Here is a 27,270-nt window from a genome sequence, read left to right as displayed (position 1 = left end):
TGTGCCTGGCAGTGGCAGAATTCTAGGGAGAAGCAAGAAAGTAAATGCAGAGGGGGTTTCAGCTGAAATGGCTACAAAGATAAAACTGCTAGATTTCTTTGTGCCTACTACAAATAAATCCCAGACGATCCTGCACTTTTCTGTGGAACAATTGTACAAGACATTATTGTTAACGTAGTTGACAAAGTTGAGCAGCAGAAAAAAAAAAACATGCAGGAGAAAATGTTAAAGATGGCACTTTTGCAGAATCGCAAGTTAGGTATCCATGGTTAGAAACAAAAACGGATGGACAAGGCAATAGGAGACTTCTATATGAGGTTTGTGTTAAGGCAAATGTTGGTAGTGTGTGGGGACAGGAAAGAGCCCTCAATGTTCAAATATGAACCATGTCGCTCAACAAGGATGCCAAAGATCAAACTGCTGAACGGAAAATTGCATACCTCGCGATGTCCAACATTTATTCAGAATGTTTAGGTAGTAGTGACAGTGAGTAGGATGTCAGCATTGTTGTAGAAGAGAATGACAAGGGATCGTTTATTATAGTATTTTATGCAGCAAAAGAGGAACTGCAATCCGAAAGTAAATAGTTTACTTGAACTTCAAGCTAAGAATGGAGTTACTACTGAACACAGTAAAAATTACAAAAATGTAAGCTGGGACTCAGTGAAGGATGTACAAAGTAGCATTGCATCTGTGAAGGAAATATGTTAAGCAACTAAAGCAATCACCTGTGTTTGGTATTATGATAAATGAGTCAGGTCAGGATCTTTGTGATCAAAACAAACTGGCTATTTGTGTCCGGTACCTTGATAGTAGAGGAGCGCCAATTACTAAAGGTTTGTATAAATTACGAATTGACAGCAAGCACAATTGTAGCACGGCTGACAGAACAAATGAAGAGTATTGATCTTAGTATGTGAAAGCTTCTATTCCTTGGAACTGATGGCACTGCAGTTATGTGGGGTTCAAACACAGGTGTTGCTGTGCAAATCATGGCCAAATACTCGCCATTCCTTAAACAAACACATTGTCTTACACATAGTCTAAAATGCACAGACTCTGAAGAAAATGCCAGTGATTGACACATTTACATCGTGGTTTAATTCTTTATATGCCTTATTTCATACTTCAGCAATCAGAGCAACAAAACTTGAGAAAGTGCAAGAAGTAATGGACGATCCAGTTTTAAAAGTGAAAGAGGGTGTGGTGTGGCCTGGATGGGACAATAGAACACAGGGAGGCTGAGGGGGGGAAAAAGATGAGTCATAAGCAAACCCTCACATAAAGGGCAGAACCCTTGTCAAACAATAAAAAAGGCTTGTGACTCCAAAGTTAACCACTGTCTTAGCAAAACAGAAGAAAGCCAACCTTCATCCTCAGATCACAGGAATTCCATCAGAGATAGAAGGCAACAGAGTTGAAGAGTCTAACATTTTTGCATATTTTAATTAATATTCAAAAACACAAAAGCATTATATAAATTTGCTGCACAAACAATTGAATTGCCCTCTCATATAATCAAAGGAGAAGGGAAATATGATTTTTTAAAAAGCACACACATTGGAAAGAACACTGTATTGGGCCACAGTAGCGTAATTCCACAAATGGGTCCCAAAAGAAAAAAGCTCTAGATGTTTCAATGGCCTATACATTCATCATACAGCATCAGTTAGTTGATTATTATCCCACTCATTGTCATTCGTCCCACTCAGTCATAAAATATTATTAATTCATTCACACAAATTTCAACAATGGTTAAAACCAGCCCAACATGTTTCTTTCCTAGCAAGGGTTTATTTCGTGTAAATTCATCAGAAGCAGAAAAAAAGGGTGGGAATCATTGCATAGTGACAGTGATTCATGTGATGTTTTGTATGAAGAAATTCATTAGAAGACAACTCTTTGTGTTGATTTCACAGAATTCAAGCAAGAGGACTTGAAAGGATAGCTTCCCATCTTAGTGGAGAACTCAGTGTCTCTTCCAATGGTTGGTCATCAATTCTCCATGTCCAGCAGTGGCGAGTCATTTGTCCACGTGGCTCATCGTCCTCATGAGTGTTAGACGTCAGGTGAGTAAAACGTTCCAGCTCCGGGTTGTAGCGGTTGCAATGCCCTAGTGAACAGTCCGGGCCACAGGCTCGTGTATACTGTCTCAATGCAGTATGTAGCACATATCTGGTCGATGAGAGGCCAATGCTGCAACCATTCGTTAAAAATTAGTCACTTCACCGGGTCTCTATTAGCTGTCTCCGGTTTCCAGCCCTGCGTGGTTCAGTTATCCGCGCCGTACCACTCTGGAATTGTCTTCTCAGTGCAACACCATGTTCCTGTATGGCCTGGATGGGACCTAATGGAGTCTACGCAGATCACTGATCTACTAGAAGCCAAAGAAGAGTTCATGGAGCTCCCTGAAGCAAATATTAAGATGCCGGAATGTATTGAGCCGCAGTAGCAGCAGTATGCAGATCAGAGATGCCCGCAATCGCCTGAAAATCGGCAGCAGAAGGGAACGTACCCGACCGGCAGGTGAAACAAAGATGGCCACGACATGCCGCAATAGAACATAGCGGGAGCCACAACCTTCCTGAGAGCCTGCATCGCGAGAAGAGGGGCTAGCGGAACCTCCAGGTGAGTCGCCGTAAGTGGGGACACATTCACTGGCCCTCCCTACTCCCTTTTTGGCCCTGTAGAGTGGTGAGGCCCGGAGGGCGTGTGCAGGCAAGCCGATGACACGATAGCGCAGAGCCCTTTCACACACAGGGAGCTGAGGCTCCATCAGCAGAACCCCTTGACAGCAACCCGAAAGGGGCCCCCGACTTGTGGGAAGAAGCCAGCTGTCCCCCCTGGTGTCGCAGGCATGGTCGGGAGACAGCAGAAGTGCTGAAGTTAGGTGCGAGCAGCGCACCACGCAGTTCAATACCACATCCCTCACCCGCTCATCCGGAGGCTCGGAACACGGTGCAGAGTCCCGGCTGCACTCATGGCCTGAGCTTTCTAAACGAGCAGGGAGTGAGATGGGCCGCATTGCAGCGGCCATCATCGCTCATGGCACGCAAGACAAAGATTTAAGTGGCCAGAAACAACAGAAGAGGGTGAGCAAGGCTCCTATTGAAGCCCCACGAGGAGTAGTGGCGAGATGAGGCACTAAGGAACGGAGAGGCACCTTAATGTTCCTAAAACATATATTGGGCATTGGAATAACCATTTTAGCGGCAGTACTGAGCTAGGAGCAGTCACAAGTTCCCAGGAAAGGGGAGCATAACAGAGATTCTGTCAATTAAAGATTTGGCAAACATATTTAAAGCTTGTAGCAGACAGGATGGACAAGAGAGCTTCAACAGTTAAGCTGCAATAAATACCGGACCTCGCAGGAGTTGGGGCTCATATCTGACAGCTACTTAAACGGGGGAACGCAACAGCTGTTGACAAAGGAACAACTACCCCATAAAGGAATCAGCCCTCCCCCCCACCCCCACACCGCTTCATTTGAATAAATCCCTATCCTCTGGATTGTAAACACTCATATGGGCAAGATGAAACCCAGTAAAACAAAAAAACATTTTTAAAAAGATTTTTTAAAAAGCCAACGATCCGGGACATGCTGCAAAACTCTAAAACACCAACGTAGGCGCCCGCACCACCTGAAGAGGCGCAGCAACCAGTCACGAAGGGAGACATAACACACCTGTTTCAATCATTGCAAAAAGAAATGGCGACCTCGGCCAAAGAGCTTAAAAGTGCTTTTCAAGATCTGACTCGCACATTGCAACAAAATGAATTGAAGCTGAATGATCTAGAAACAGCTTTTTTGCGAGCAGATGCAGTTATACAACCAGCTAGATCAAAGGGTGTCGGCACTGGAAGCCTACAAGCGCACTGCAGAAGAAAAGCTTGAGGACACCGAAAACCATTCCCTGAGGAACAATATTTGAGTAACAGGGGTGCCAAGGGAAGTCTCGGATCGCAACCTCAAGGGATACATCCGGGATCTGTTTCAGGAGATACTGGAGGGAGAGGAAGAACCAGATCTCATGCTGAATTGTACAAACAGGGTATTTTCCAACTTCCAGATGACAAAACCTGGTCCCGGACATCCTGGTACGAGTCCCCTTCTTTAAACTAAGGACCTCATTTTCCAAAAAGCCAGAGCTAGGGGAGACATTCTATTCCGGGAGTCAACCATACAGCTATTTCAAGATCTCTCCCAAGGAAGAATACAACGCCGCAGGCAAATGAGGCCACTGATAACATGGCTAAATGATAAAGGATCCGCTATAAATGGGGATACCCGTTCTGGATCCTGTTCCAAATAGATGGCTTTCAACATAAGTACACCTCAATGAGGGAAGCAGTGGATCCCAGAAGAAGAAATTCACGTACCCGACGAGCAGGAACATCGGACCCCTCTTGGTCGCAATCCAAATCAAGGAAGAACAGGCGACGTGACCACAGAAGGCTGTCAATGGACGAAGAGAAAGGAGCGGAGAAGAGGGGGCCCCAGGCTGACAAGGGCAATCACCTTCACAATAGCTGCTCATTTGTGGGCAGTCGGTAGCCTTCCCGGGCCGCACAGTATTGAAACAGGGGCAACAAAGTACTGCAATTCAAATAGTATGTTTGACTTGGCAACAGCAGATCGGTCATTTATGCAAGAAGTTTATAGTTCTAAGGGCAGTAGGACCACAAGCCCGTGATGAAGCAAAGTGCTTGATGTTGACCTCACAGGAGGTTATATCTATTTTTGTTGTGCATTTATATTGTTATAAGTTTTGTCTTTTCTTAATTATTTTCACTTTGTTGATTGTGTGCTTCTCTAGGGAGGGTGGGATGTCTTATAACAATATAAAAAGCTGGCAACGGAGGGATGGTGGCATGCAGGGAATGGCCCACACCAGCATGGCTTAAACAGTGAAAGGCAAGGGGCAAAATGGTTTGTAAGGGCCTTAACACCAAAATGTAAGGACAGACAAATATAGTGATCGACCTCAAAGCGGATATCGCTCTGCTCCAGGAGACACATTTGTTAGTGCAGGATGTAGGGAGAATGATATCTAGATGGTTCCCACATCAGTATTATGCCTCATTAGCTAGAAAAAAAGCGTGAGTCGCAATCTTAATGGTAAAATCCCTGCGATTGGAGAGTATAAAAAGGTAGTAAGAGATGCCAAAGGAAGATCTATAGGAGTGGTGCTCCATATAGCGGGGAAAGACCTCACAGTGGTGGCTATATATGGCCCCAATGAACATCAAACAGTTCTACACGGACCTATTCCCCCAAATAGCAAATCCGCGGCTGAAGTAGAAAAAGGCAGCCCCCATCAAAAAGGCTATTTTAGACTTACATTTGGTTGATGCATGGCGGAACTTCTATCCACAATGTGGAGATACTCTGATTACTCAAATGTGTACCGCACATTTTCCAGAATCAAATTACTTCTTTGTGTCCCGGGTTTCTAGTATCACAGCGGCTACCATAAGGGGGGGCTTTGCTATCAGACTCCCCCCCCTGCCCCTGTGCATCACAATACAATTAGACATATATGGCCTGGGGAATAGAAAGCCCACAGTGTGGAGTCTGAATGATTGTCTCCTATCGGATATAGCCATCTGCACGGACATCACTGAACGCATCACCCAATATTTCCAATAAAACCTTACGGGCAAGGTATCCATAGCGGGGGTTTGGGAAGCTCTCAAACCCACTCTATAGGGAAAACTGATTAGCATAGCCGCCGCCCGAAAAAACTGCTAACAGCCCAAAGGAAAAAAGCAGAAGAGAGGGTAGCTGGCTTGGAAACCCAAACAAACGGGATGGTGCCAGGAAAACATAGGAAACTTCAGGTGGCCAGGGCGGAGAAGGCACTATGGGCAGGAGCCATTTTGCAATTACTTCTGATGAACCTCTTCTATTTCAGCACTTCTAAAATCGTCCCGCCTACGGGCATATAAACTCTGATCTCAGCAGAATAGTACTGTGATCGGAGCTTTAAAAGATAACCGTGGTCAATTAGAAACTGAGAAAAGACCAATTCTGTCGCAGTACTATGCCGAACTGTTTGCGGCGGATCCAACTACAGCCCAACAACAAGAAGGCTTCATACAGGAGGCACAGCTTCCACAGATTACAGGGGAGCAGAGGCAATCTCTGGAAGCTCAGATTACATCGGAAGACATTTTAGGGGCTATTCGCTCCCTCCCAGGCAATAAAGCACCAGGCCCAGATGGCTTCACAGCCACCTTCAAGAAATGCTCTACAGTTCTGGCCCCTCATATGGCAACAATATTTAATTATTTTGCCGAAACAGGCACGATTACACCCACTATGCGGGGGTCAAATCTAACCCTATTGGCTAAACCGGAAATAGACCCCATCCTGTGCTCGTCCTATGAGCGATAGCGGTCCTTAATTACGACTCCCAGATTTACTCAAAGGTGGTACTGGCTACAAGGCAAGCCCACTTCCTACCAGCCTTAGTGCCAAGCAGCTGACATTCGGCGAACCATAGACTTATCGGCCTGGGTGCGTAAACACTAGCGAAAGTTGGCGCTACCCCAAATCGATGCAGAAAAGGCGTTGGACCACATGGATTGGTCATACCTGTCCAAAGTTCTGGCAGGGTTGGGCCAGAGATTTTGCAGGCTACTGCTTGCTAATTTTGTACTTCCGTCCACAAATATTAAAGTGAGCGGGGCATTGTAAGCACCAGTGCACCTCGATAGGGGAACCCAACAGGGGTGTCCACTCTCCCCACTGTTCACTGTCTCCATTGAGCCGCTAGGCCGATTAGTGCGCTCTTCAGGAGGAATAACAGGCCTAGCAATAGCGGGCTACCACCACAAACTGGCTTTATAAGCAGATGACCTCTTTTACATGCAGAACGCCAGCACCACACTACCACATGTTACATTAGACAGATTCCGAGAAGCATCAGGCTTTAAAATTAATTTGGCAAAATCGACTATACTTAATATCTCAGAGCCGGTAACGCAACTGCAGAGAGATCTCTTTTCATGGGGTCCGCAATCTATGAAATACCTGGAAATTAATCTAACGCCAAAGTTTGGGGACCTATATGCTGCCAACTTAGTTCTTTCATTTAACAAAGCAAAACAGGTTCTACTTACATGGGAAAGGTCTGAAATATCCTGGTTTGGGAAGATGACCGCAGTTAAGATGTCACTGCTTCTGCACCTGCTGTATATCTTTCAGGCGTTACCAGTTCTGATTCCGAAAGCCCCTTTGAAAGCCTTACAGGGGCAGATATAATTTTATATGGTCCCGCAAGATGCCGAGGGTGTCCAAATGCACGCTGTTGTCGTCCAAAATGGAAGGGGGGCTAGCGGTACCAGACGTGGAGTTATTTGTATGCAGCCCAGATTTCACCGGTGCTCACAAACCATGAAGTATCCCGAATGCAGGAAACGAAACACTGGGTGAATATCGAAGATGCAGCAGAGGCCACATTACATGAGAGGTGGTTACGCACCCCCACCCTCCCCCCGAACCCCCCACGCCTCCAAGGCTCGCATTATGGGTAACTGGGCTCTCCCGTCCTTAAGGGTCACACTGGGAAAAAACAGTGTGTAAATATAAAGTAACCACTTTTCCCTCACCAAAGGCAGTGATATGGGGCAATTCTGAATTCCCCCAGGGCTAGAGAAGGGGAGAACCATTGGCCCATTGGAAAGAGGGAGGCATTGGGCCAACTGTTCCAGAATGATAGCGCGCTCATGTCTGAGGCGTGTAAGCAGGCATTGGGTAGGGGAAAGAGACTGATTTGAACACCTCCAACTACATCATTGGGTAACTCATCCAAGGGTAGCCCAGCAGGAAAAACGGGAGACCACCATATTTGAAGACTTGTTCTTCGGAGACCCCCCAAAGCTAAATTGGCTATCTACAGGGTCCTCAATAAAAAAAAAAGAGGTACACGTCCCCATAGACATACATGGGCGGATGGGAAAGATAGGTAAACCCATTGATGATCTTGCATGGTTCAACATATGGACTAGGGCCAATAAAACGTCCCAGGTGGTTCATACACGGGAGAATGACTTCAAATTGGTACTCCGTTGGTACCTCACCCCAGAGTGCTTACACAAAATGTCCCCCATCATCTCCCCCCCGGCCCCCCAGTGTTGGAGATGCAATGCACCATTGGCATCTTTATCACATGTGGTGGAAATGCCCTCAAGCACAATCATTTTGGCGGATAGTGATCGCCCAGATAAAAGAGATCTGTGGATTTGAGCTGACAATTGATTCACTGGTCTTACACCTAGGGCACGAGGACACACAAGGCCACTATAATGTACTAGCTAAAAGCTCCAGGCTGGTGACCTTTTTCTTGGTAGCTGCTCGGCACTGGAAATCATAAAACATGATGGGGATAAAAGAATGGTGGGCTAAAATGTGTTATGTGGCTGCAATGTCTAAAATTGAAGCAACCATGCGGGCACAGCAGCAGGGTTCTTGGCAGATTGGGCCCCACTCACCACAATTGTGACATTTGACAATCCTGGTACCCGTCACAGACCTCACGAGATGACCTAGTTACTATTAAGTAGAAGCTGCCCGCCCAACCCGAAATAACGAAGCAGGCAATATATCGATGGAGTTACCCTTAAGGCCTTAATGTTCAGAGGCCAATATGATAATCAACCCACAAAGAAAGCATTACTGTATTATTTTATGTTGAGTATAATGTGATCTTGGTTTTGATTTCCTGGATTTTGTCATCCTTTCCTTGTACTTTATTTTTTCTATTTCTCATTTAACAGAGAATCTTATGCAAAAATTGGGAAAAGCTAATATTACAAAAATGATTTTGGTAATAGTTATAACAGGTGTGCATCACTGTGTAAACCCGGACAGCTGCCAGAAGAAACTGAAGACTACAAATAGCAAGTCCTAAGAGGGTTTCGGTTGGGGGGGGGGGGGGGGGGGGGGGGGGGGAGGTCCGCAATGTTGTTGATGAAAATGATTCAATAAAGTTATATTGTAAAAAAAAAAACAAGAAAATTAAAAGACACTGGTTAGGTGGCTTAATGAGAGAGAACCTGTTAAAGCAGTCCGCAGAAGCTACCCTTCGGTTGTAATTGCTCTAGCTGAGCTTTCTGCTGATGGGAATGCTACTGCATCTTCACTGCACACATACTTTAGCAACTACAAGTCAGCAATTAGGACTGCATTTATGTTGGATGCGCATAATGTTGTGGGAATTCTTTGCAAGGAATTGCAGAAAGAATATTTACTGATATTCAGCCATTGGTCGATGCTACTTTTATAAGTCTTGAATCCTTACTCAAAGAAGATGGTGATAATGTAGCCAACTTGAAAGTATCTTTGGGGTTGCCTAACACACAGCGCAAATGCATCTCACTAAAAAGGTGTAATACTCTATAGTTCGCTTGATAAGTTAAACACCACATCAGAAAGAGAACAGTAGGTCACAAATCTAAAAGAAAACATTGAGAAGAGATTTCAAAAGGAGGATAAAGCCATTTTCACTCATTTGGGTAACTTGTTAGAACCAGCAACAGTTTTAGACAATAGGGAGTCTAAAATCGGGGAAGCACTCAATTGCATATGCCACATTTTATGAAAAAGCAAAAATTCAGTATGACAGAGAAGGCCTGCATGTTGAGAAAAATTAAGATTGCTTTTTTATTAGATGGAAAGACTTTACAGACAAAAGAATGGCAGCTGTTGCATGGTATGATTAAGGAGGAGCTACAAGGATTGCAGTATGACAAATCTGTAGGCGTATTGCTAGTCTAAATGGCGATTTAATGCAAAATATTGCAAAGTATGCAAAATTGCTTTATGTCTGTGTGTAACAAGTGTAGAATGCGAACGTGCATTTAGCACACAAAATAGGATTAAAACTAAATTCAGATGCTCCCTTAAAATGAAACCATAGATGCTTTGATGAATAGTTAGGTTAGGACCATCCCTTGGGGACTTTAACGCAACTACTGCAATAAAATCATGGCATGCAAGGAAGAAAAGTCGTCCAGCCAGGCTTTCACAGCCACACACCCCTAAACAAAACAAAAAAATGAACATTAACTGAATTCCTATTGGTTTTCTTCACCTTGGTACTTTGTTTCAGCAATGATCTTTGCAAAGCATTATACATTCAATGGGATTATTAAGGCACAGCAAGCCTAGAGACTTGCATATTCAACTCTTTAAAAGCATGGTTGGAGACTACTTGCAAGAGACTAAAATTCACCCTTGAACAATCAGCTTGCGTTTTAAGTGCATCGGGCTGTTTTTTTTTCATGTTTCAGTGTATGATGGTGTAATGGGTGGCTCAGTTTACTTTGCTACGAGCTACCAACTAAGCCAGTAAAAGTTGATTCTGGCTAGCAAGTAATGTGTGGAATACTCAGTGGCCAAAACAGATTGCCTTGACTCTATGTAAGGGTAACACTTACATTTGTAAAGTGTTGTACATTATTTTCAGAACCTGGGAAGTCTGTTTTAAATGATAGGAAAGGAGACCACATGTAATCTTCCTGATGAGAACACCACAACACATGGAACATATGTTATAGAAATTGATTTTAAGTTACATAGTAAATTCTAGCCTAGCGCTGTTATTTGACTGTTTTCACTTTTTTCAAACTATTTAAGCAAGTCCTGTACTGCTTACGCACACTCCCTCCGACTACAGGCAATACATTAGTCTCAATCTATAGTAGATCGAGTTTCCAGGCGCCAGAATTTTGAAAATGAAGCCGTGTATGTAGTATGTAGATGTAAAAAGCAAGCAGACAACTTTGATCTACAACTCTTAGATCTACAGTCTACATTGGGTGTATGTTGGATATGTTTTACTCTCTTTCAAAGGAGAAAACTCATTTCATTTTACGCTTCAAAATGCATTTACTCTCCAATATGAAAAAAAAAAAAATAAAATCGGGAGTAAAATAGTCCCATCTCAAAATCTTATCTAGAACACCGAGTATAGTGCTGTTTTGCCCTTTGTGTATCATGCTAAAGTTGAGAGATGGTAAATATTGAAATTGTATTTTCTTACCTTGTAGCACCCAACCGCTTTATCTACATGGCCTTCAACTTCATACAGATGCCCAAGAAACTTGAGCGCTTTGGGATCCCTTTCTTGCACTTCCAGATAAGATGATATGTATCTGCATCAAAATAAACATGCATTTAAAATTGCGTACAGTGGATGCAGAATCAAGTAAAGGAGCAGAATCATGGAACAGGCCCAAAGAGGTCAACTGTAACCCATCCACGGACTTGGGCCAAATAGGAAGCCTGCAATCAACTCATTAAAATCTTCTAATTCACACAAACACTCTCTCTAACTACAGATTTATTATGCAATCGACTGTGCCCTCTTTCCAGACGTTTTTCTAAAACACCCAATTTCTTTTTATTTATTTTTTATCTACAAACTGGTCAAAGAGGCATGGTACCCAAATCCTTTCCCCCCTGGTTGGACTACGCAAACCTAGCACTATTTTTTGCCAAAGTTATGAAATGCAACCCCTGGTCAACATACCACAAAGGGGGAAAAAAACGAAGCCTACATATTTCTTTAGAAGAATTACCTACGGTAATCAAAACTAAAAAAGGAGGTGTATGCCATTTCCTGTCAGTGCTAGTTCATACCCAATTTCTATTCTTGCCCTTTTAAAAGGCAAATTGAAACTAGAACTTTTTGCGTCTTCGAAGCATAACCAACAACTTGAAGTCACAGGACGTTTAAACTTATTTCAAACCAATAAACTAGAACTGCAACCTACTTTTTACATCCTTTGCCGCCTATATATGCGGTCCTGCGCCAAATACTATCAATTTAAGGGAGCTACTCGGAGCTGCAAAAGAACCCTAAATCACCTGCATTCAGTATTCAGTGGACAAAGATTATATATGAGTTTTTCAAAAATAATTTACATTTTTTGTATAGGTTTTCTTTTTTCTCTATGGCAACATTTCTTAATGAAAGGTTTCAGGTCTACCTTGCTCACGAGTAAGGGCGCTTTCTGTTATAACTTCCCATAAAAAAGGTGAACAACAAGGGCTATATAATCAATGATAGGATGCAATGTAGCTTCTCTACAAATATGCATACGTTTTATTTATAAAAAGGTCTCCATCCAGAAACCGAACGAACACAATGTGTTTAATTTAGGTTGCACAAGCAGCATGAGCGCTATCCATCTATAAATATGCACTTTGTCCTGCACTAGTACACAAGTCTCCTATAGATACCTTTTAGCAAGCTCGTATTCCTTCGCCTCATAGTACAGCTTAGCAAAGAAGAACCCCTTCATCGATTTCTGAAATGTAAACAAATATGTTTAAAAAAAAAAAAAAAAAAAGTAGGTTACCATGAAGAACTCAAAATGTACATTCAAGCAATAGGAATTACCGCTGGAAAAGACATGACATTGCTTGTATAAAGGCTGGTTTATTTACATCAGAAGTAATGTAGCGATCGAAGGCCAGGTTTTTCTTAGGAGAGACTACATTGTAGTCCAAAGAAACACGATCACTAAAAGTTATATACAAATATTGGTTTATTTTATATATACACACACTAAAACAAAGAATTCTTTAGTAAAGTACTATAAACACACAGTCGGCACATAGAAGAACCAATGCACTCTTCACAGTACGTTAAACACCTTTGAGAATGGCAGTATGCAATCAAAAAGGGAATTAAAATACTTTTGCAATTGTTTCAGGTAACAATGAAACAACCAATATAAAGCAGGTAAATATGTATTACTTTTCTCAGTGGCCTAACACTTTAGAAGTCCACCCCTGTTAGGAGTGTCTCAGAGTCAGATTTGAGGGCAGAAGAGGTAAGGCACACGCTGTAGAAAGACTCCTGTAACAAGCAAGTAAAGCTTTTCTGTTGTAAAATGGGTTCAAGGACTTCGAAGAAGGCTCCCTGAAGGCACACATGCGTTAGGCCTGGGTGAACACGGATGGGTAAACACCCAAAGGCACAAATCACTAATCCAGTTTCACAGTAATTTAGGAGTGAAGGCTGCGCAGCAGGATGCCCTCTCAGTGAAACAGAAGCAGACCCGGCTGCCGGTTTCTTGGTTGCGGTGACAAAGGAAGGGACATTGAAATGGATCTTGCAGCAGCAGTCGAGTGGAGGGAATGTCCAGCAAAGGATTCTTCACAGCTCCGATTTTGGCACCCTTTCCAAAGCATCAGTGAAGAACGGTTACTGCCCAGTCGATTCTCCTGTCTCTCCCAGTCCAGCACCAGGTGAGGCGACTTCCAAAGAGTGGAATCTTGCCTCTGGAGGTCTGGAAGGAGTCCACCATAGTTTCTGGAGGATTCCATCTTCAGAAGACGATGCACCGCACAATGGTTGCAGGGTATTATTGAATTGCAGCTGGAGACAGTCACAGTCCGACTTTTAGTCACAGTGGATTTTAGTACTTGTTGCAACACTACAGCTGTTCCCCCCCCCCCCCCTCTCCAGGGAGCCGGCGCACACGAGGACCACGAGCAATTAGATGTCTACATTCCAGACTCTCTTCCTATGAGAACAAGTTGTACACATAGGATTACCAGGTAAAGGACACATCGTTTCCCTTTACAATGAGAGCCGTATATGATTGCAACTTGTCAGCAATTACATTTTGAGAAATTAAAAAGAATGTTAATTTCCTACCTCTCTCATTCAGTAACCCCAATGCCGGCATCCCATGCTGCAAAACTCAAGGAAGACCTATTTAGAGCCTTTCGCAGCTCCATTCATTAGAGGGAGCCCGCTATAGCGATCCAACAAAGGTCAGTGTATTGCTGGCGTGCTTTTTTGAAACTCGTTTCTCAATCTACGGTTTTTATCTTTTGTCTGTTTTTCATGTTTTTAGAATGGTTTCACTTAACTGCACTTTAGAAGAGCCCCCCACCAATTGAGTTCCTCTATATGTTCCCCCTATAGGGAGACCTTGCCTTGGCCCAAGAAGGCGGCTATTTTACCAACCAGCCGAAACGTCAGTGGACGCCACACCACAAGTGTTAGAGCAGTCCTCTTATAAACAACTTTTGTTGATTAACTTCTAGACGTAGACCTATGGTTAGGTCAGCCTTCTGCCTGGCACATGTGACCTTATAGAGGTCTGGAGAAAGGGGCATAAAATCCAGCACTTTCAGGAATATACAAAGCTCTCACGTTTTATATCTTATATGTAATGATTTGTATAACATTGTTAAACACACTGATGATATTCAGTACGCATATATCATGCTGTTTGTATATATGTCTGTCTGCTATTTAGCATTATGAATAATAGAACACTACACTGAGTTGAGTTCACACAGCTTTTATTATTGAAAAAGCAAAAAAAAAAATAGATTCACTAGCTAAATAATAAAAGCTGTGTGAACTCAACTCAGTGTAGTGTTCTTCTCTTATTCATAATGCTAATAGACACAGACTTTCCTATTAAAAGAAAACATGAAAAATAAGAAATATTTGCATAAATGTTTGTAAATACTTGAATGTGTGTGGCAGGACACCAAACCCTGGTTTAAATTCACATGCCATGCATAGGCCAATAGCTAGTGGTAGCCGCGAGGATTACATTTGTTTTCGAAACTCGAAAAGATGTCGACAGGGTGTGCCAGTAATACTATCCCTGGTGTGACGTCTCCTGTACCCATGGTAGCATGAAATGTAGCGCGAGTACAAATGTAATAAAGCAGATAGAGTAGATAAAGCCAGAAAAACATCTATGCACCTTCTACTCCACAGGGGAGGACGGGTGGGCGCATGTGTATCTAACCAGATACAAGCACCAGAAACACGATTATGGTGAGTAATATATCCCTTCTGAGGCTTGTGGATCTGCTTAGATCGCATGCTTTGCATAGACTATCTAGCAGTGTCTAGATAAGGCCATGGGTTGTGAGACGGTACAGCAGCAAATATATGCTTTAGCACCGCTTGTCCCACCTGTAATCTGCTTTAGAATGTGTTTCAATGCAGTAATGCTGAATAAAATTATGAACTCCGTGTAGCTGCTTTGCAAATGGCACCCAGAGGGACTTTTGCACAGGCCAAAGTAGCTCCTGTACCCATGGTAGAGTGGGCTATTGGTGTGAAAGGCGGAGTTTTGTTTGATAGGAGTAGCAGAGCTGTATGCATTTCACCATCCATCTGGAGATGGCGTTTTTTGGAAACGTGATCACCTTCCCTGCCCGGTGCTATGGAGACAAACAGTTGGTCTGTTTTTCTTAGCGGTTTTGTCTCGTTTACACAGTAAAAAGCCACCCTCCTTAAATCTAGTGTATGAAGGTTCTTCTCAGCTGTGTTTGAAGGATTTTGAAAGAAAGTGGATAGTTCAATGCATTGGTTAACATGGAACTTGGATATGAGCTTAAGTGAAAACCTAGAGTGTGTTCTTAGTACCAACTCATCAGTGGATAAGAAAGGGTCTTACACTGACAAAGCTTGTAGTCCCCCGACTCTTCTTATGGAGGTGATGGCCACCAGAAAAGCTGTTTTGTATGTTAGGTGTTTAAGGCTGGATGTGTGCATAGTATTGTTATGTTATTTGGCATTTATATAGTGCTCTATATATCATTGGTATGACCTCAAAGCGCTTGTGGGGTGAAGGCCCTCAGGGACCGTAGCCCAGGTCAGTCGAGAGAAACAGAGAAACAGAGAAACAGAGAAATGATAGGGTGCACTCAATATGTGAGCAGCAGATGAGATTGCTTGATGATAGCTGCAGACTAATAGTGGGTGTGGCAGCATTGAGAGATCAGCTGAATGTGTGCAGTCTGGTGGTTTGTCTCCGAGACTGAATTCTGGCTGCATTAGGCCTGTGAAGGATGCTTGTGTGAGGCGAAGCTGATTTTTTCGTGGTTGAGAAGCAGCGTTCTAGCAGATGTTGAGGTGTTCATGGAGTATTGTTTGTATGTGAGAAGCAAGGCTGAAATTGATCGAGGGGTGCAGCTGCACTCAGTGTGTTGTTGTAAAGTAGAGTGAGCATAGTGATAGGAGAGGGGAGTGGAAGTTTTATTCTTACGAGTCCACTGTTCTGGATTAGATTCACGCGCTTCGCGATAGCTGCACTCAGTGGGAGATTGCACAGGATGTAGCTAGGCATGAGTAGTGTACTCATGAAGCCGCTAGTTGGTAGTCCTATATCTGGCGCCTGCAGGATGCTAGGGTTGTCATCTACGGTAACGGTTTCCTGATTCTGTCTTGGTGAATTGTTAGTCGCTTTCAATGGTGTCATTGCTCGGTATCTCCCCGAACATTTGTCCGCAGGTTGTAAATACATTCCAATGTAATGTCAATGACGTCGCGGTCCATGGTGTTGTAGGGCTTTAGCGGCCCTAGATGGTCTTAAATCAGGTTTACGGAAAGAACAAGTTTTTAGAGCTTTGCAGAAGGCCATGGAGTCTTGGGTGTGTCGAAGATGTGGGGGTGGGGGGAAATTGGAGTGAGTGGAATCACTAGTAGGAGGGCAGAGCTGGGTCTTATGGTGCGTGATGTGAGGTAGGATTTAATCTTCTCTTGTAGGTACGTTGGGCCAGTCTTGTGGACTGCTCGGTGAATAATGCAAAGGGTTTTGAAGGTGGCCCTTCGTCCTACAGGGAGCTAGTGAAGGGTGCAGAGCGGAGGATATGTGGTCTCTGTGTCCCAGGGCGAGAAGGAGTTTGGCAGCAGCATTTTGGGTTCTTTGAAGTTTGTCAAGTTGGTATGCCGGTGCTCCCAGGTACAAGGAGTTAGCAAGATCCAGTGTCGACATAACAATGGACATAACAGCAGCGAGTCTGTTGGGGTAGGAGAGGTAAAGGAAAATGCGTCTAAGGAGTTGGAAGTGACAGGATTTTGATACATTGTTGATCTGACGGGAGAGGGTTAGGTCAGAGTCCATAGTGCAGCGAAGGTTGACTGTTTTGGAGGGTGGCCCACGGGAGTGGCTGCGGGAGAAGGGCAGTATTGCCACACCATGATTTCAGTTTAATCTGGGCTCAGAAGGAGGTGGGTTCTTGTCATCCATCTGTCACTATCACTAAGGCAAGCATCAAGGTCGGGACGTGGGTTGGTGCTTGTTTTGGGAATTCTTAGGATAATTTGGGTATCAATGTAGTTTAACATGAGAGGAAGCGCGTGCGGATGATTCCTGGCAGCGTGGTCAGCTAGAGGTTTTCAACCTGGTCAGATAGAGGTTGAAAAAGAGAGCAGAGAGGCAGGCACCTTGGGGTACTCCAGTGTTCATAGCGTGAGCAGTTGAGACAAAAGGGGAGAGGAAAGCGATTGGTTTCCGGTTGCTGTGGAAGGAGGCAATCCATTCAAGTGCCGAGCCACAGATTCCTAGGGAGTGGAGGCAGTGAAGGAGGATAGAATGGTTAACGGTGTCAAAGGCTGCTGACTGACCAAGGAGAATCAGCACTGCGCAACCCTCAGTCTGCTGTGACGTTGAGATCATCCCAGATCGAGATCAGAGTGGTTTCCATTCCATGGCATGGTCTGAAGTCGGATTGCGCGGGGTCAAGTAGTTTGTTGTATCTCACGAAGCGGTTGAGCTGGGAGTATGCAGCCCTGTCAATGAGTTTCGCGAGACATGTGGTGTTGAAGATTGGCCTATAATTCTAAGGGTCAAGGGGGTCGAGGGATGCCTTTTTTTTTTTTTTTTTTTAGAAGGGGTTTTACATGCGCTATTTTAAAAGCCTCTGGAAAGGTGCCAGAGGTGAGGGAGTCGTTTAGTAGGCACCTTGCATGTTCTCCTGCGCAAGTAGAGGATAATATTTCTTTCAGCAGAGAGGCACGACAGGGGCGCGGAGGGGGGGGGGATCCGGTAGTCTGCTGCCGGATAGTAGATCCAGGAACTAGTTTCTCGAGATGGGTTGGAAATAGTCAAAGGATGGCATTGTGGTAGTCTGGATCAGGAGGGTTAGGTGAGGGTGGAGCGCTGTGTTAAGGGTTGCCATCCTGTCAAGTGCAGTGTTGTAGAAATGTAATGAGGGAATCGCAGAGTGTTTGGGTGGGGGAGGTTTGGGCATAGGTGCAAGTAGGTTTCACGAATTCGGAAATTAACTTGAGTTCTTTGCTGCTGCTGTCACAGTTCAGAATTTGTTTATTGTAGTAGGCCTTTTTGGCTTTTCAAATCTTGGATTTGTAGTTACGGTGATGGTGGGCGAACAGATCTGCTGAGAGCGGTTTCAGATGCTCGGCATTTGCGCTCAAGAGCTATTTTGACTTTTTAAAGTCTTCAGGTGGGGCGTGAACAATTTTGGGGATGGTCCTTTGCGTGAGGCTGCGGGGCGTGAGAGGATGAGAGTAATTAGTGAATCATTAAGCAAGGAGTCAAAAGATTTGATGGTTAAGGGTCTACCACAGGTCAGCGTCGCTGGGGGACAGAGTAGAAGGGCTTTGGCTATGTCGGGGAGTACTCTGACTTTGTTCCAGCATTTGAGATCAAAAGGGAGGGCAGGGGGACCCTTGGTAGGAGGGGCGGGTGTGTGGATAGAGAAAGGGATGGCCGAGTGGTCTGTCCAGATAAGCGGTTTGAGACTGGATATAGAGACAAGGTCATAGGTGCTAAAGATCGCATCAAGGGTGTGACCACCTGAGTGAGTTGGTCCAGTGGTATGTCGGGAGAGGTCTATTGCCTCAAGACTATCGACCAGAGGTTGGGTCATGGGAATGTTGGGCATATCGAACCAGATGTTGAAATCTCCCAATAGTGAGAGTTGGGTGATTTACCTGAATGGTAGCTATTGAGTGACAGATTGTTGGCAAAGTGTCATATCCAGGGGGACTGTATGTGAGTATGGAAGCTGTGAGTGTTGCTAGCGATTGTTTGACAGGTAGCGTTGCAGGCCTGGGTTTCAGCAAGTGAGACGACGAAATTAGGTTTGTGGAGGGTTGCCATTTTGCCACCTCTAGAAGGTCTGTTGTGGGCGATAAGCGAGTAGCCAGAGAGGGGGGGGGGCTGGGTGAAGTGAAGAAAATTAGGTCAGGATTGTCAGAGGCTAGGAGGTCAAAGATGCTGTGTCTGTTTCTCACCACAGAGCAGGCATTGAAAAGGAGGACTGTGACTTCATGAGGGTAGATGATTTTGATGACGCTCGTCGCTGGGAGTGCTCGTTGGACATGGGTGCCCAGTGAGATGGGAGGTGTGATCGGATCAGTCTGGGTGGTTGAAACTGACTGAGGGGGGGGGGGGGCCAGGTGGTAGTGGGATCTGGATGCATGTACTATTCGAGGATCGGGTGAGTGGGTTAGGTCGCTGGGGAGCGGGAAGAGTAGGCGAGCAGTGGTAGGTAAGCGAGAGGTGTGGTGGGAAGGATCGGGGAGTGAGTGGTGCAAAAAAGTGTGAGGGGTCTGTGGCACCAGGGGGGAAGCACACAGTAGCCCTTGCACATCCGCCAGTGTCCTCTCTTTAATTTTCACCTAAGACCGCCTGAGAGGACCAACTCCAGCAGGGGGCACCCGCGCATAGGGCAGGCGATTTCCTCCATACTCCAGCGCTAGGTGATGCGTTTACGCTCCTTTTTTTTTCAAAGGTTTATTTGTCAATGTTTGTCGGGTCCGTGGACCCGATTAATTTATTTTTTTCCGCAATGCTGGTCGGACCCGGCATTGCAGAAATGCATTAATTAAATCGGGTCACGGACCCGGCAAACATCAAGCAAATAAATAAACCAGGCTATGGCCTCGCGGGCCACATGAAATGGCTCAGAGGGCCGCATTGTGGCCCGCGGGCCGTACGTTGGACAACCTTGCTCTAAACCAAGTATAACGCATAGAGCTATCTGAGGCAAATTGCTTGATTAGTTGGCCAATATGTGCCACAGTAAAACCCATCCAGTTATCCATGTTACAAACCAACTCATAATACTGTGCCGATTACTTGTTAATATTAGATCACACGAGCTCAGGAGGATTAAAAACTGGGTGGCGCTGACAAAGATCACCCACGAAGACAAATTGTCCTGAAGGATTGTCATATAGCCATACGTCTAATAGCGCTTCCATGCTGGTCACAATACCAGCAGTAGAGACACTAGCTGGAGGGTTACATGTATTAGTTAGCAATATCTGTTGAGGACATTGTTAGGGAGAATTCTCAGTAATGTGCTAATTCCCTCCACCTTAGAGACCCCCGAGCAACTTTGCTGGATTTTGAGGACTTGATTTTTTCAAACTGAAGAGAGTGAGACCCTTTTTCCCCACTCTCGTGTATATTAATGTGATTTTGAACACGGTTTCTTTTGGTTGGGAAGTCAGACAAACTCCATAGGCATCTTTTACATTGTGTCACACAGCACCTTCAGTGCAGTTGCACAGGAAAGTCTTTCAGATTTCCCAAAGGTTTGAATACCTTCTCTTGGTTAAACTACTGTTTCCAAGAGCAGTAAAGTGAAATTGACTTTACTCACCTTTGTAACTTTCTAGACCCAGCACACACTATCTTACAATAGGGTGCTATGGGTTACCCAGTATCCCCTTTGTCTAGCATCTCATGTAACATTATGTTCCCCTTTCCTTACTGAATGGTTGGCGGTAGTGGTTTAGGTTGACCTACGATGGTGTGCATTTACCGCAGGCTGCGTTTGCAGCTGCAGTAAAGCACCCAAGGGTGCCATTTTTGTCAAAATGGCCCGGGTCTTTTTTCACCATTTCTTTGTGGAAAGGTCCTTCTTGAGATTTACTCTGCGCGCCAAACAAGGTTTGGTCCCATTGTTCGCTTTGTCTTTGGCGGGATTCACAGGTGAAGTCTGTCTGGCTCCAGGGTGTCTGAGGAATGCAGGGAGGGAGGTGCCCGAAACTCCCTGTGCTTGGTCTCCTAGGAGACCCAAATGCACTCTGCAGCGATTGGCCGGCTGACTGTCCAGCAAGAACAGCCACCCTGCTGGGTGATTGACAGCTAGGCTGGAATGACTGTGAGAGAACTGTATAAAAAGGAGAGTCTTTTGGCTTGGAAGGCATTGTCGACCACTGGACGAAGAAACCAAAGATAAACTTGAAGAGGACCCCTGCTGCAACTCCTGGACCGTTGGTTTTCCCAGTGAAGCCCTGCTGCAGTGCCAAAACGCCAAGTTTGCATCGACAGAGAAGCCCCTGCAAGGACGACTTCTTCCCTTGAGTTGATGGGACCAATCAACTCCAAGGTAAGCCACCTAGACATCCATCTCGGAGCTGGTTGAATTTCCACAGAGTTGCTGCTGGAAACCGCATGGCCAGGGAGAGGAACACCAGATTGTGTGCGTTACTTTTAAGCTGGCCTAGAGCCTCCGGACTCCCAGGAAGCAGGACTGACCGAGTCCCCTCAGAGGGCGGGTCCCCAGAAGCAAGGAAAGTCCATCCCGATAGCCAGGAACCGTGGGGTTGCCATTTGCGGTAGACGCAAGGAGCTGAAACACTGAACAGCCACTGAAAGTGAAGTTTGCCGGTTGGGACATTTGACCATCCCAGTGCAGGAGTCCCCGGACGTCCTACCTCTTACCCACACAACTGAGGCAAAGAAAAGGGCGGGGACACAGAGTACCTCCTACTCCTGCATTTTTTATGAAAACAATTCCAAGACCAAACTTGTACCCAGAAGTTTACAAAAAATGTGGCTTCTTAAAACCAGACAATATTCGGGCAAAAATTTAAGCCAACACTTTTTGGAACCAACAGGGTGAAATATTTAATTTCCTGTTTATTTCTAGTTCCTGTTTTCTCTGTTATATCATACACACATTATTCTCTATATAAAAGACATACACATATCTACAAAAAAGACAGGTGTGGCATACAACACAATTGTATTAAGCATATTTCTAGATATATGCAATCTCATCACATCACAACAATAGGTAGTATAAAAAAAACATAGTACCACATTATTCAATTTCCACATTTGTGCATCAGATTGTTTTTGACACATTCAGAGTTTTACTTTTGGATTGTTCACACCGTAACACATATATGGTGCAAAAATTAGCAATGGATGATATTGCAAGATGATTGCGTCAACGCAGTGCGTTTCGGCACATATGGCAGGAGATCGAAAGCATCCATCCTTAGTCTTCTCTTTTATTCATGCCGGGCCTTCATCAGGACGGCAAATTAGTAATATTTGGGAATCTTTTGACTTCTGACCCCAGCGATACATTTCGTTCCACCAGGACGTGATGGGACCTTGTATACAGACGAGAACACAGGAGTGCTGCACCCACAATCGGTCTACTGGCAGAGAACAGCTTCATGCTGTCCAGCTGGTAATTACAGCTGGCAGTAGGAGCTACCTTTTGGCGCTCTGCTTCTAACATTGCGAGAGCGGATGAACTTCATTCACCTACCAATCAAAGGGAACAGACTGCAATTGCATGCCGTTAAAAAAGCTGGCATAGAGAAGGTCCTCAGCTAATACACTGTTCTGAGTGACATCTGCTACTCACTATCCTGTCCCTGCTCTACTCACCACATTGAGTAAAGAAACGTATCACTGGGGTCAGAAGTCAAAAGATCCCCATATATTACTAATTTGCTGTCCTGATGAAGGCCCGGCATGAATAAAAGGGAAGGCTAAGGATGGATGCGTTCTATGTCCTGACTTATGGGCTGAAACGCACCGCGTTGACACAATAACCTTGCAATATCATCCATTGCTAATTTCTGCCCCATAGAGGTGATAAGGTGGAAACAAACCAAAAGTCAAACTCTGAACGTGCCAAAAACAATCTGATGCACAAATGTGGAAATTGAATAACGTGGTACTACGTTTTTTTATACTACCTATTGTTATATGCGTTCTCATCATATCACATCTAGAAATATGCTTAATACAATTGTGTTGTAGGTCACACCTATCTTTTTTGTAAATATGCGTATATGTCTTTTATATAGAGAATAATGTGTGTATGATAATAGAGAAAAAAACAGGAAATAAAATATTTCACCCTGTTGATTTAAAAAAGTGTTGGCTTAAATTTTTGCCCGAATAATGTCTGGTCTTTAAGAAGCAGAATTGTTTGTAAACTTCTGGGTACAAGTTCGGTCGTGGAATTGTTTCATAAAAAATGCAGGAGTAGAAGGTAGTCTGCGTTTCCACCCCCCCCCCACTTTTCTGTTCCTTAAACACGATGTAACACAGACCCCCTCATAAAAAGAAAAAGATTGGGTTAATCTGTTGTATAGGCCCACAACTGAGGCCCCGGAACAGTGAGATCTGCAGAGCTGCACAGGACAGGAGTCATCTGCTGCATCTTTTAAAAAGGTACTCTATAAAGAGAACTTGCCTCTTGCTGTAGAGTTGCTCGCATCTTCTACTACTCGAGTCTAATCAGCTTGTGGCCCTACGATTCTTTTCTTCAAAGACTTCTAAAACCTTGTGCAAAGACTTTTCCATGAACCTACCAGAAGTGCTTCATCCTACATAAGACTTTTTGGCCATCGACTTTGACCTAGCCTATTGTATTGAATGACTCTTCTTAGGGGGGATCCAAACGCATTTGCCTGCTTAAGAATATTTGTGGTCTCTCGTTTGTTCTAAATAATAGTTTCCTTTGATTATTATATGATCCTAAATGCAACAGTGATATATTAATGTCCACAGCACCCTACCAATTGAAGTCACTCGAGGGTGTAGGTAGTGTCTGTGGTTCTGCTGAACACGCTACCAAAACTGTGTAGTACAAGCTTATATCAAAGGTTGGGTTTTCTATACCTGTAGTCAGTTCTTTGTAGCGTTCCCAGAGGGTACTGCATGCAAACTTTGCCTAACAGGCCTGAACTTAACTCAACATTTAGGACCACTTTAATCACATTTTCACTTAAAGGCAAGAATTAATATTCAAATGCAAGAATATGGTTCCTCGCACCTGGACAGCATTCCTACATTATTCTTTTCAGCAAATCTCTGGAACATCTGGTATCCATCTAGGCAGTATGTGTCAACCATCCAGGTTTCCTGTAACTGTAATCTGTCACTTGCCCACAAATAAGCTTGACACTTTGTTTCGAGTAAAAATAAAATTAAAAAATAAAAATGATAATAAGCTAAAACCTAGCATATTCCATGAGAATATCAGCTTAAAGGAAGAACACAAGCGCAACATGGAAGTAGCCATCAAGAAAATTGAGAATTGCATGCAGTTCTGGGTAAAGCTGCCTTTAGCAATGATGGGACGTAGTGCAAAGCTGAAGATGGTGGTCCTGCCTAGACTCCTGCACTATTTCGGGAATATCCCGTATATGATACCAAAGAGGTTCTTTAGCAGAATGGCCAGTATGTGTAGGGACTTCCTGTGGCATGGCATACGGAATAGGGTGGCCCTCTGGAAGCTACATAATTTTTAAGAGAAAGGGGGTATAAAGTTGCCTAATTATGAAGTTTGTTATGTTGTAGGTCAGCTGCAATACGTGGGAAAATGGCTTTCAGAGAACGAAACTACTGAAACCAGGTTGTTCAGGCGGGACTGTGTCCCATTTTACCTGAAGGAAATCATGTGGTTGTCCCAGGAAGAGATGGACGGGCGTCCACAGAGGACGGTGCTGGGATAAGATGTGGAGTAGGGCCTGTCAACTGATGGGGAACCCATGCCCGTGCTCCCCTCAGGTACCACTGGTTGCACTGCCGGTTGGGGGAAGAGCAGTTACGGATGATAATCAGGAACCATTGGGAGTCGGTTGGTATAGCGACCATGGCGGATATTTGGCAAGAGGGGACCATAACAGCCTTTGAGGAGTTGGGGGTGGAAACTGGGCTACACACTGGCCAGTACATCACGTAACAGACTGGTGCGGAAGATTAAGAGAAGGTGGCCTGAACCGGTGCTTGATGAAGAACCAGATGCTATTATAGACACAATATATGACATTGCAGAGGGGGGACACGAGATATCCAGAATATATGAGATGATGGCCATAGTAGGGAAGGAGATGGTGCAATTGAGGCTGGAATGGGAAGAGGAAGTAGGAACCCCGATGGAGGACGGGATGTGGGGTATCACAAGAAAGTGTCAAGGAACGAAAGACTTAAACAGTTGCAATTGTATATTACACATAGGGCGTATCTGACACCTCATAGAATGGCCAAGTTCAAAAATGCAGGAAGGCAGGCATGCCCTAAATGTGATGAGGAAAACGCAGGCATGGTACATATGTTCTGGTCATGCCCGGTCATAAGGCGCTTCTGGGGTGAGGTTGCACACAAATTGGCAGAAAAGGGTCTCAAGATCGTGGTGGATACCGTGTGGGCCTGCCTGTTAGGGGGGTTCCCTAGGCCACGGAAACTTAGGCATGTAAGCAAACTGAAGGACCTGGCATATGCGCTTGCAAAGAGGAGAATTGCTATGGGGTGGAAGACATGCCACAAACCACGATTGGAAGTATGGTGGATGGATTTGCAGAAATGGGCGGAGGCGGAAACTCTAGTATGGCAAGAAACTAGAAGCTCCCGATAGCAGAACTATTTGGGTCAATACAAGACCCATCGGATCCCACGGGAAGAAATACCCCATCAAAAGATGCAGAAACAGAACATAAGCAGAAGCAGGCTCGTAGCGGGGGGTAGGATAAGGGATGCAGTGAGCGCAATTTGAAAATGTAAAATTGAAAAGTTCTTGTATAAACTGCAAGTTTGGTTTGTATTGTTGGTTTAAATATTTAATAAAATGTTCCCAAAAAAAAAATCAGCTTAAATTTATCCACACTGATTGTATCAAAGACACTAATCAGATCGCAGTGGAGCACCAGCCTGATTGGTATTAATGTTAGCATTTAGGACCGCAAGGAGCGTCAGAGAAAGTATATCAAAATCAGAGGAGGGAACACTGATCGGAGGATCTGCAGGTTTCCGTGGCGGTTTACTATGATTAAACCAGGTTGCAATTAAATCTGGGTAAACACGAGACATCACAAATAATTGTTTATGTCTCTGAAACAATGGTTTTCAGTTTTGGCAGCCCGGTGAAGGGAATAAAGCCCTCTCTTTCGCCCTCTAAATGTTTAAGACAATAGCGAAGAGAGCATACACATATTGCAGGCTTTAAAATTAACATTTCATGAGCAGGAGCCAAAACCTACTGCTGAGTATCAGGCATCACCGAGAAGGCAGGATCTACCCTCTGAGGAACCAGGAGGTAGCGCATAGCGTGCCACTAACTTAACTTCTACATTAGATACAAACATTAACTTTCTCCATTAAGTCTGATCCATTATGCTTTATGGGTCGTCTAGGTGTGTCCCAATGCATCTTTGTACACATAACCAAACACAGAGTTAATGTCAAGCAAATTTGTTGAGCATGAGCTAAAAGCACCTCCTGGGTATCGGCACCATCTGGTAGGCAGCGGCTACCTCTGGAGAACAAGGAGCTAGTGCACAGCAAATCCAACGCGTGGGAGGTGCAAACTAACATTATCCACTAGGCTTTAAATGTTCCTACGGTGTGTCCTTTACTATTTTTTTTAATTGAACATTTGTATGGTGCCTACACATCAGAAAATGTTTCCAGGCGCTACAAGACAAAAAGGGAGCTGGGAAGGGGACACAATTCAGAAAACAATTACTGACCTACTAGGGAGTAGGAGAAGTGCTGGGGGGGGGGGGAGGGAGGCCCAAGGGGCTGGGCAAGTGTTAAAGGGTGCCCAGGACGGCAAGTCCCAGTGACACCAAGGGGTAGGGGTCAATGGTGAGGGGGGGCAGCCTAAGAAAGCTAGTCAGGGAAGGGTGACCAAGTGTGGGGAGGAAGGGGAGGGGAAGACTGGACAAAGGAGGGCCCCCACCCCAGAGGGACACAGGCATCCAGCAGGAGAAGACTAGCAGGAGAGAGGGGAGGAGGAAAAAGGTCTTGAGAAGCTTCTGGAACGTAAGGAGATCTGGATCAAGTCAGAGAGGGGCAGGGAGGCCGTTCCAGAGGGAGGCTCCTGCCGAACAGAGATCTCTACCCGCCCACTCTCTGCTTGGAGAGACGTCTGACCTGCAGAGTGTTGGAACTAGAGGACTGAAGGACATTAGATGGGAGCCATTTAGAGAGTTCATTGTAGCGAGGTCCCAAGCCCCAGAAAGCCTTGTGGATGATGGAGGGTCTTGAATTTGATCCTTGCAACCAGCGGGAGCCAGTGGAGAGATTCTAGGGCTGGAGAGATCAGACCCAGGGCTTGAGACCAAGGATAAATCTTGCATTGCTATTTGGGATTAGTTGAGGGCTGAGAGGAAAGAGGCAGATTAAGGAAGCTGGTGTTGCAGTAATCAAGCCTTGAGAAAACCAGAGCTCTGGAGACAGTGGCCCTCATTACGAGTCCGGTGG

The 27,270-nt window shown here is 44.7% G+C and overlaps 1 protein-coding gene across 1 annotated transcript in view; it reads right to left on the bottom strand.

The window, feature by feature from the left end:
• The window catches only part of LOC138526300 (E3 SUMO-protein ligase RanBP2-like), a 1,418,318-nt gene that overhangs the window by 1,351,505 nt on the left and 39,543 nt on the right, over positions 1 to 27,270 (bottom strand). Inside the window, exons 2-3 of the mRNA XM_069636875.1 lie at positions 12,251 to 12,318; positions 11,049 to 11,160 (exon numbers count right to left, since the gene is read on the bottom strand). Of these exons, the coding sequence (XP_069492976.1) occupies positions 11,049 to 11,160; positions 12,251 to 12,318 (180 nt within the window). The remainder of the gene's footprint in view (positions 1 to 11,048; positions 11,161 to 12,250; positions 12,319 to 27,270) is intronic.

Source organism: Ambystoma mexicanum, chromosome 7p (assembly GCF_040938575.1).
Source record: "Ambystoma mexicanum isolate Mex_15411 chromosome 7p, UKY_AmexF1_1, whole genome shotgun sequence".
NCBI lineage: Eukaryota > Metazoa > Chordata > Amphibia > Caudata > Ambystomatidae > Ambystoma > Ambystoma mexicanum.
This window is presented reverse-complemented; position numbering and strand designations above follow the sequence as displayed.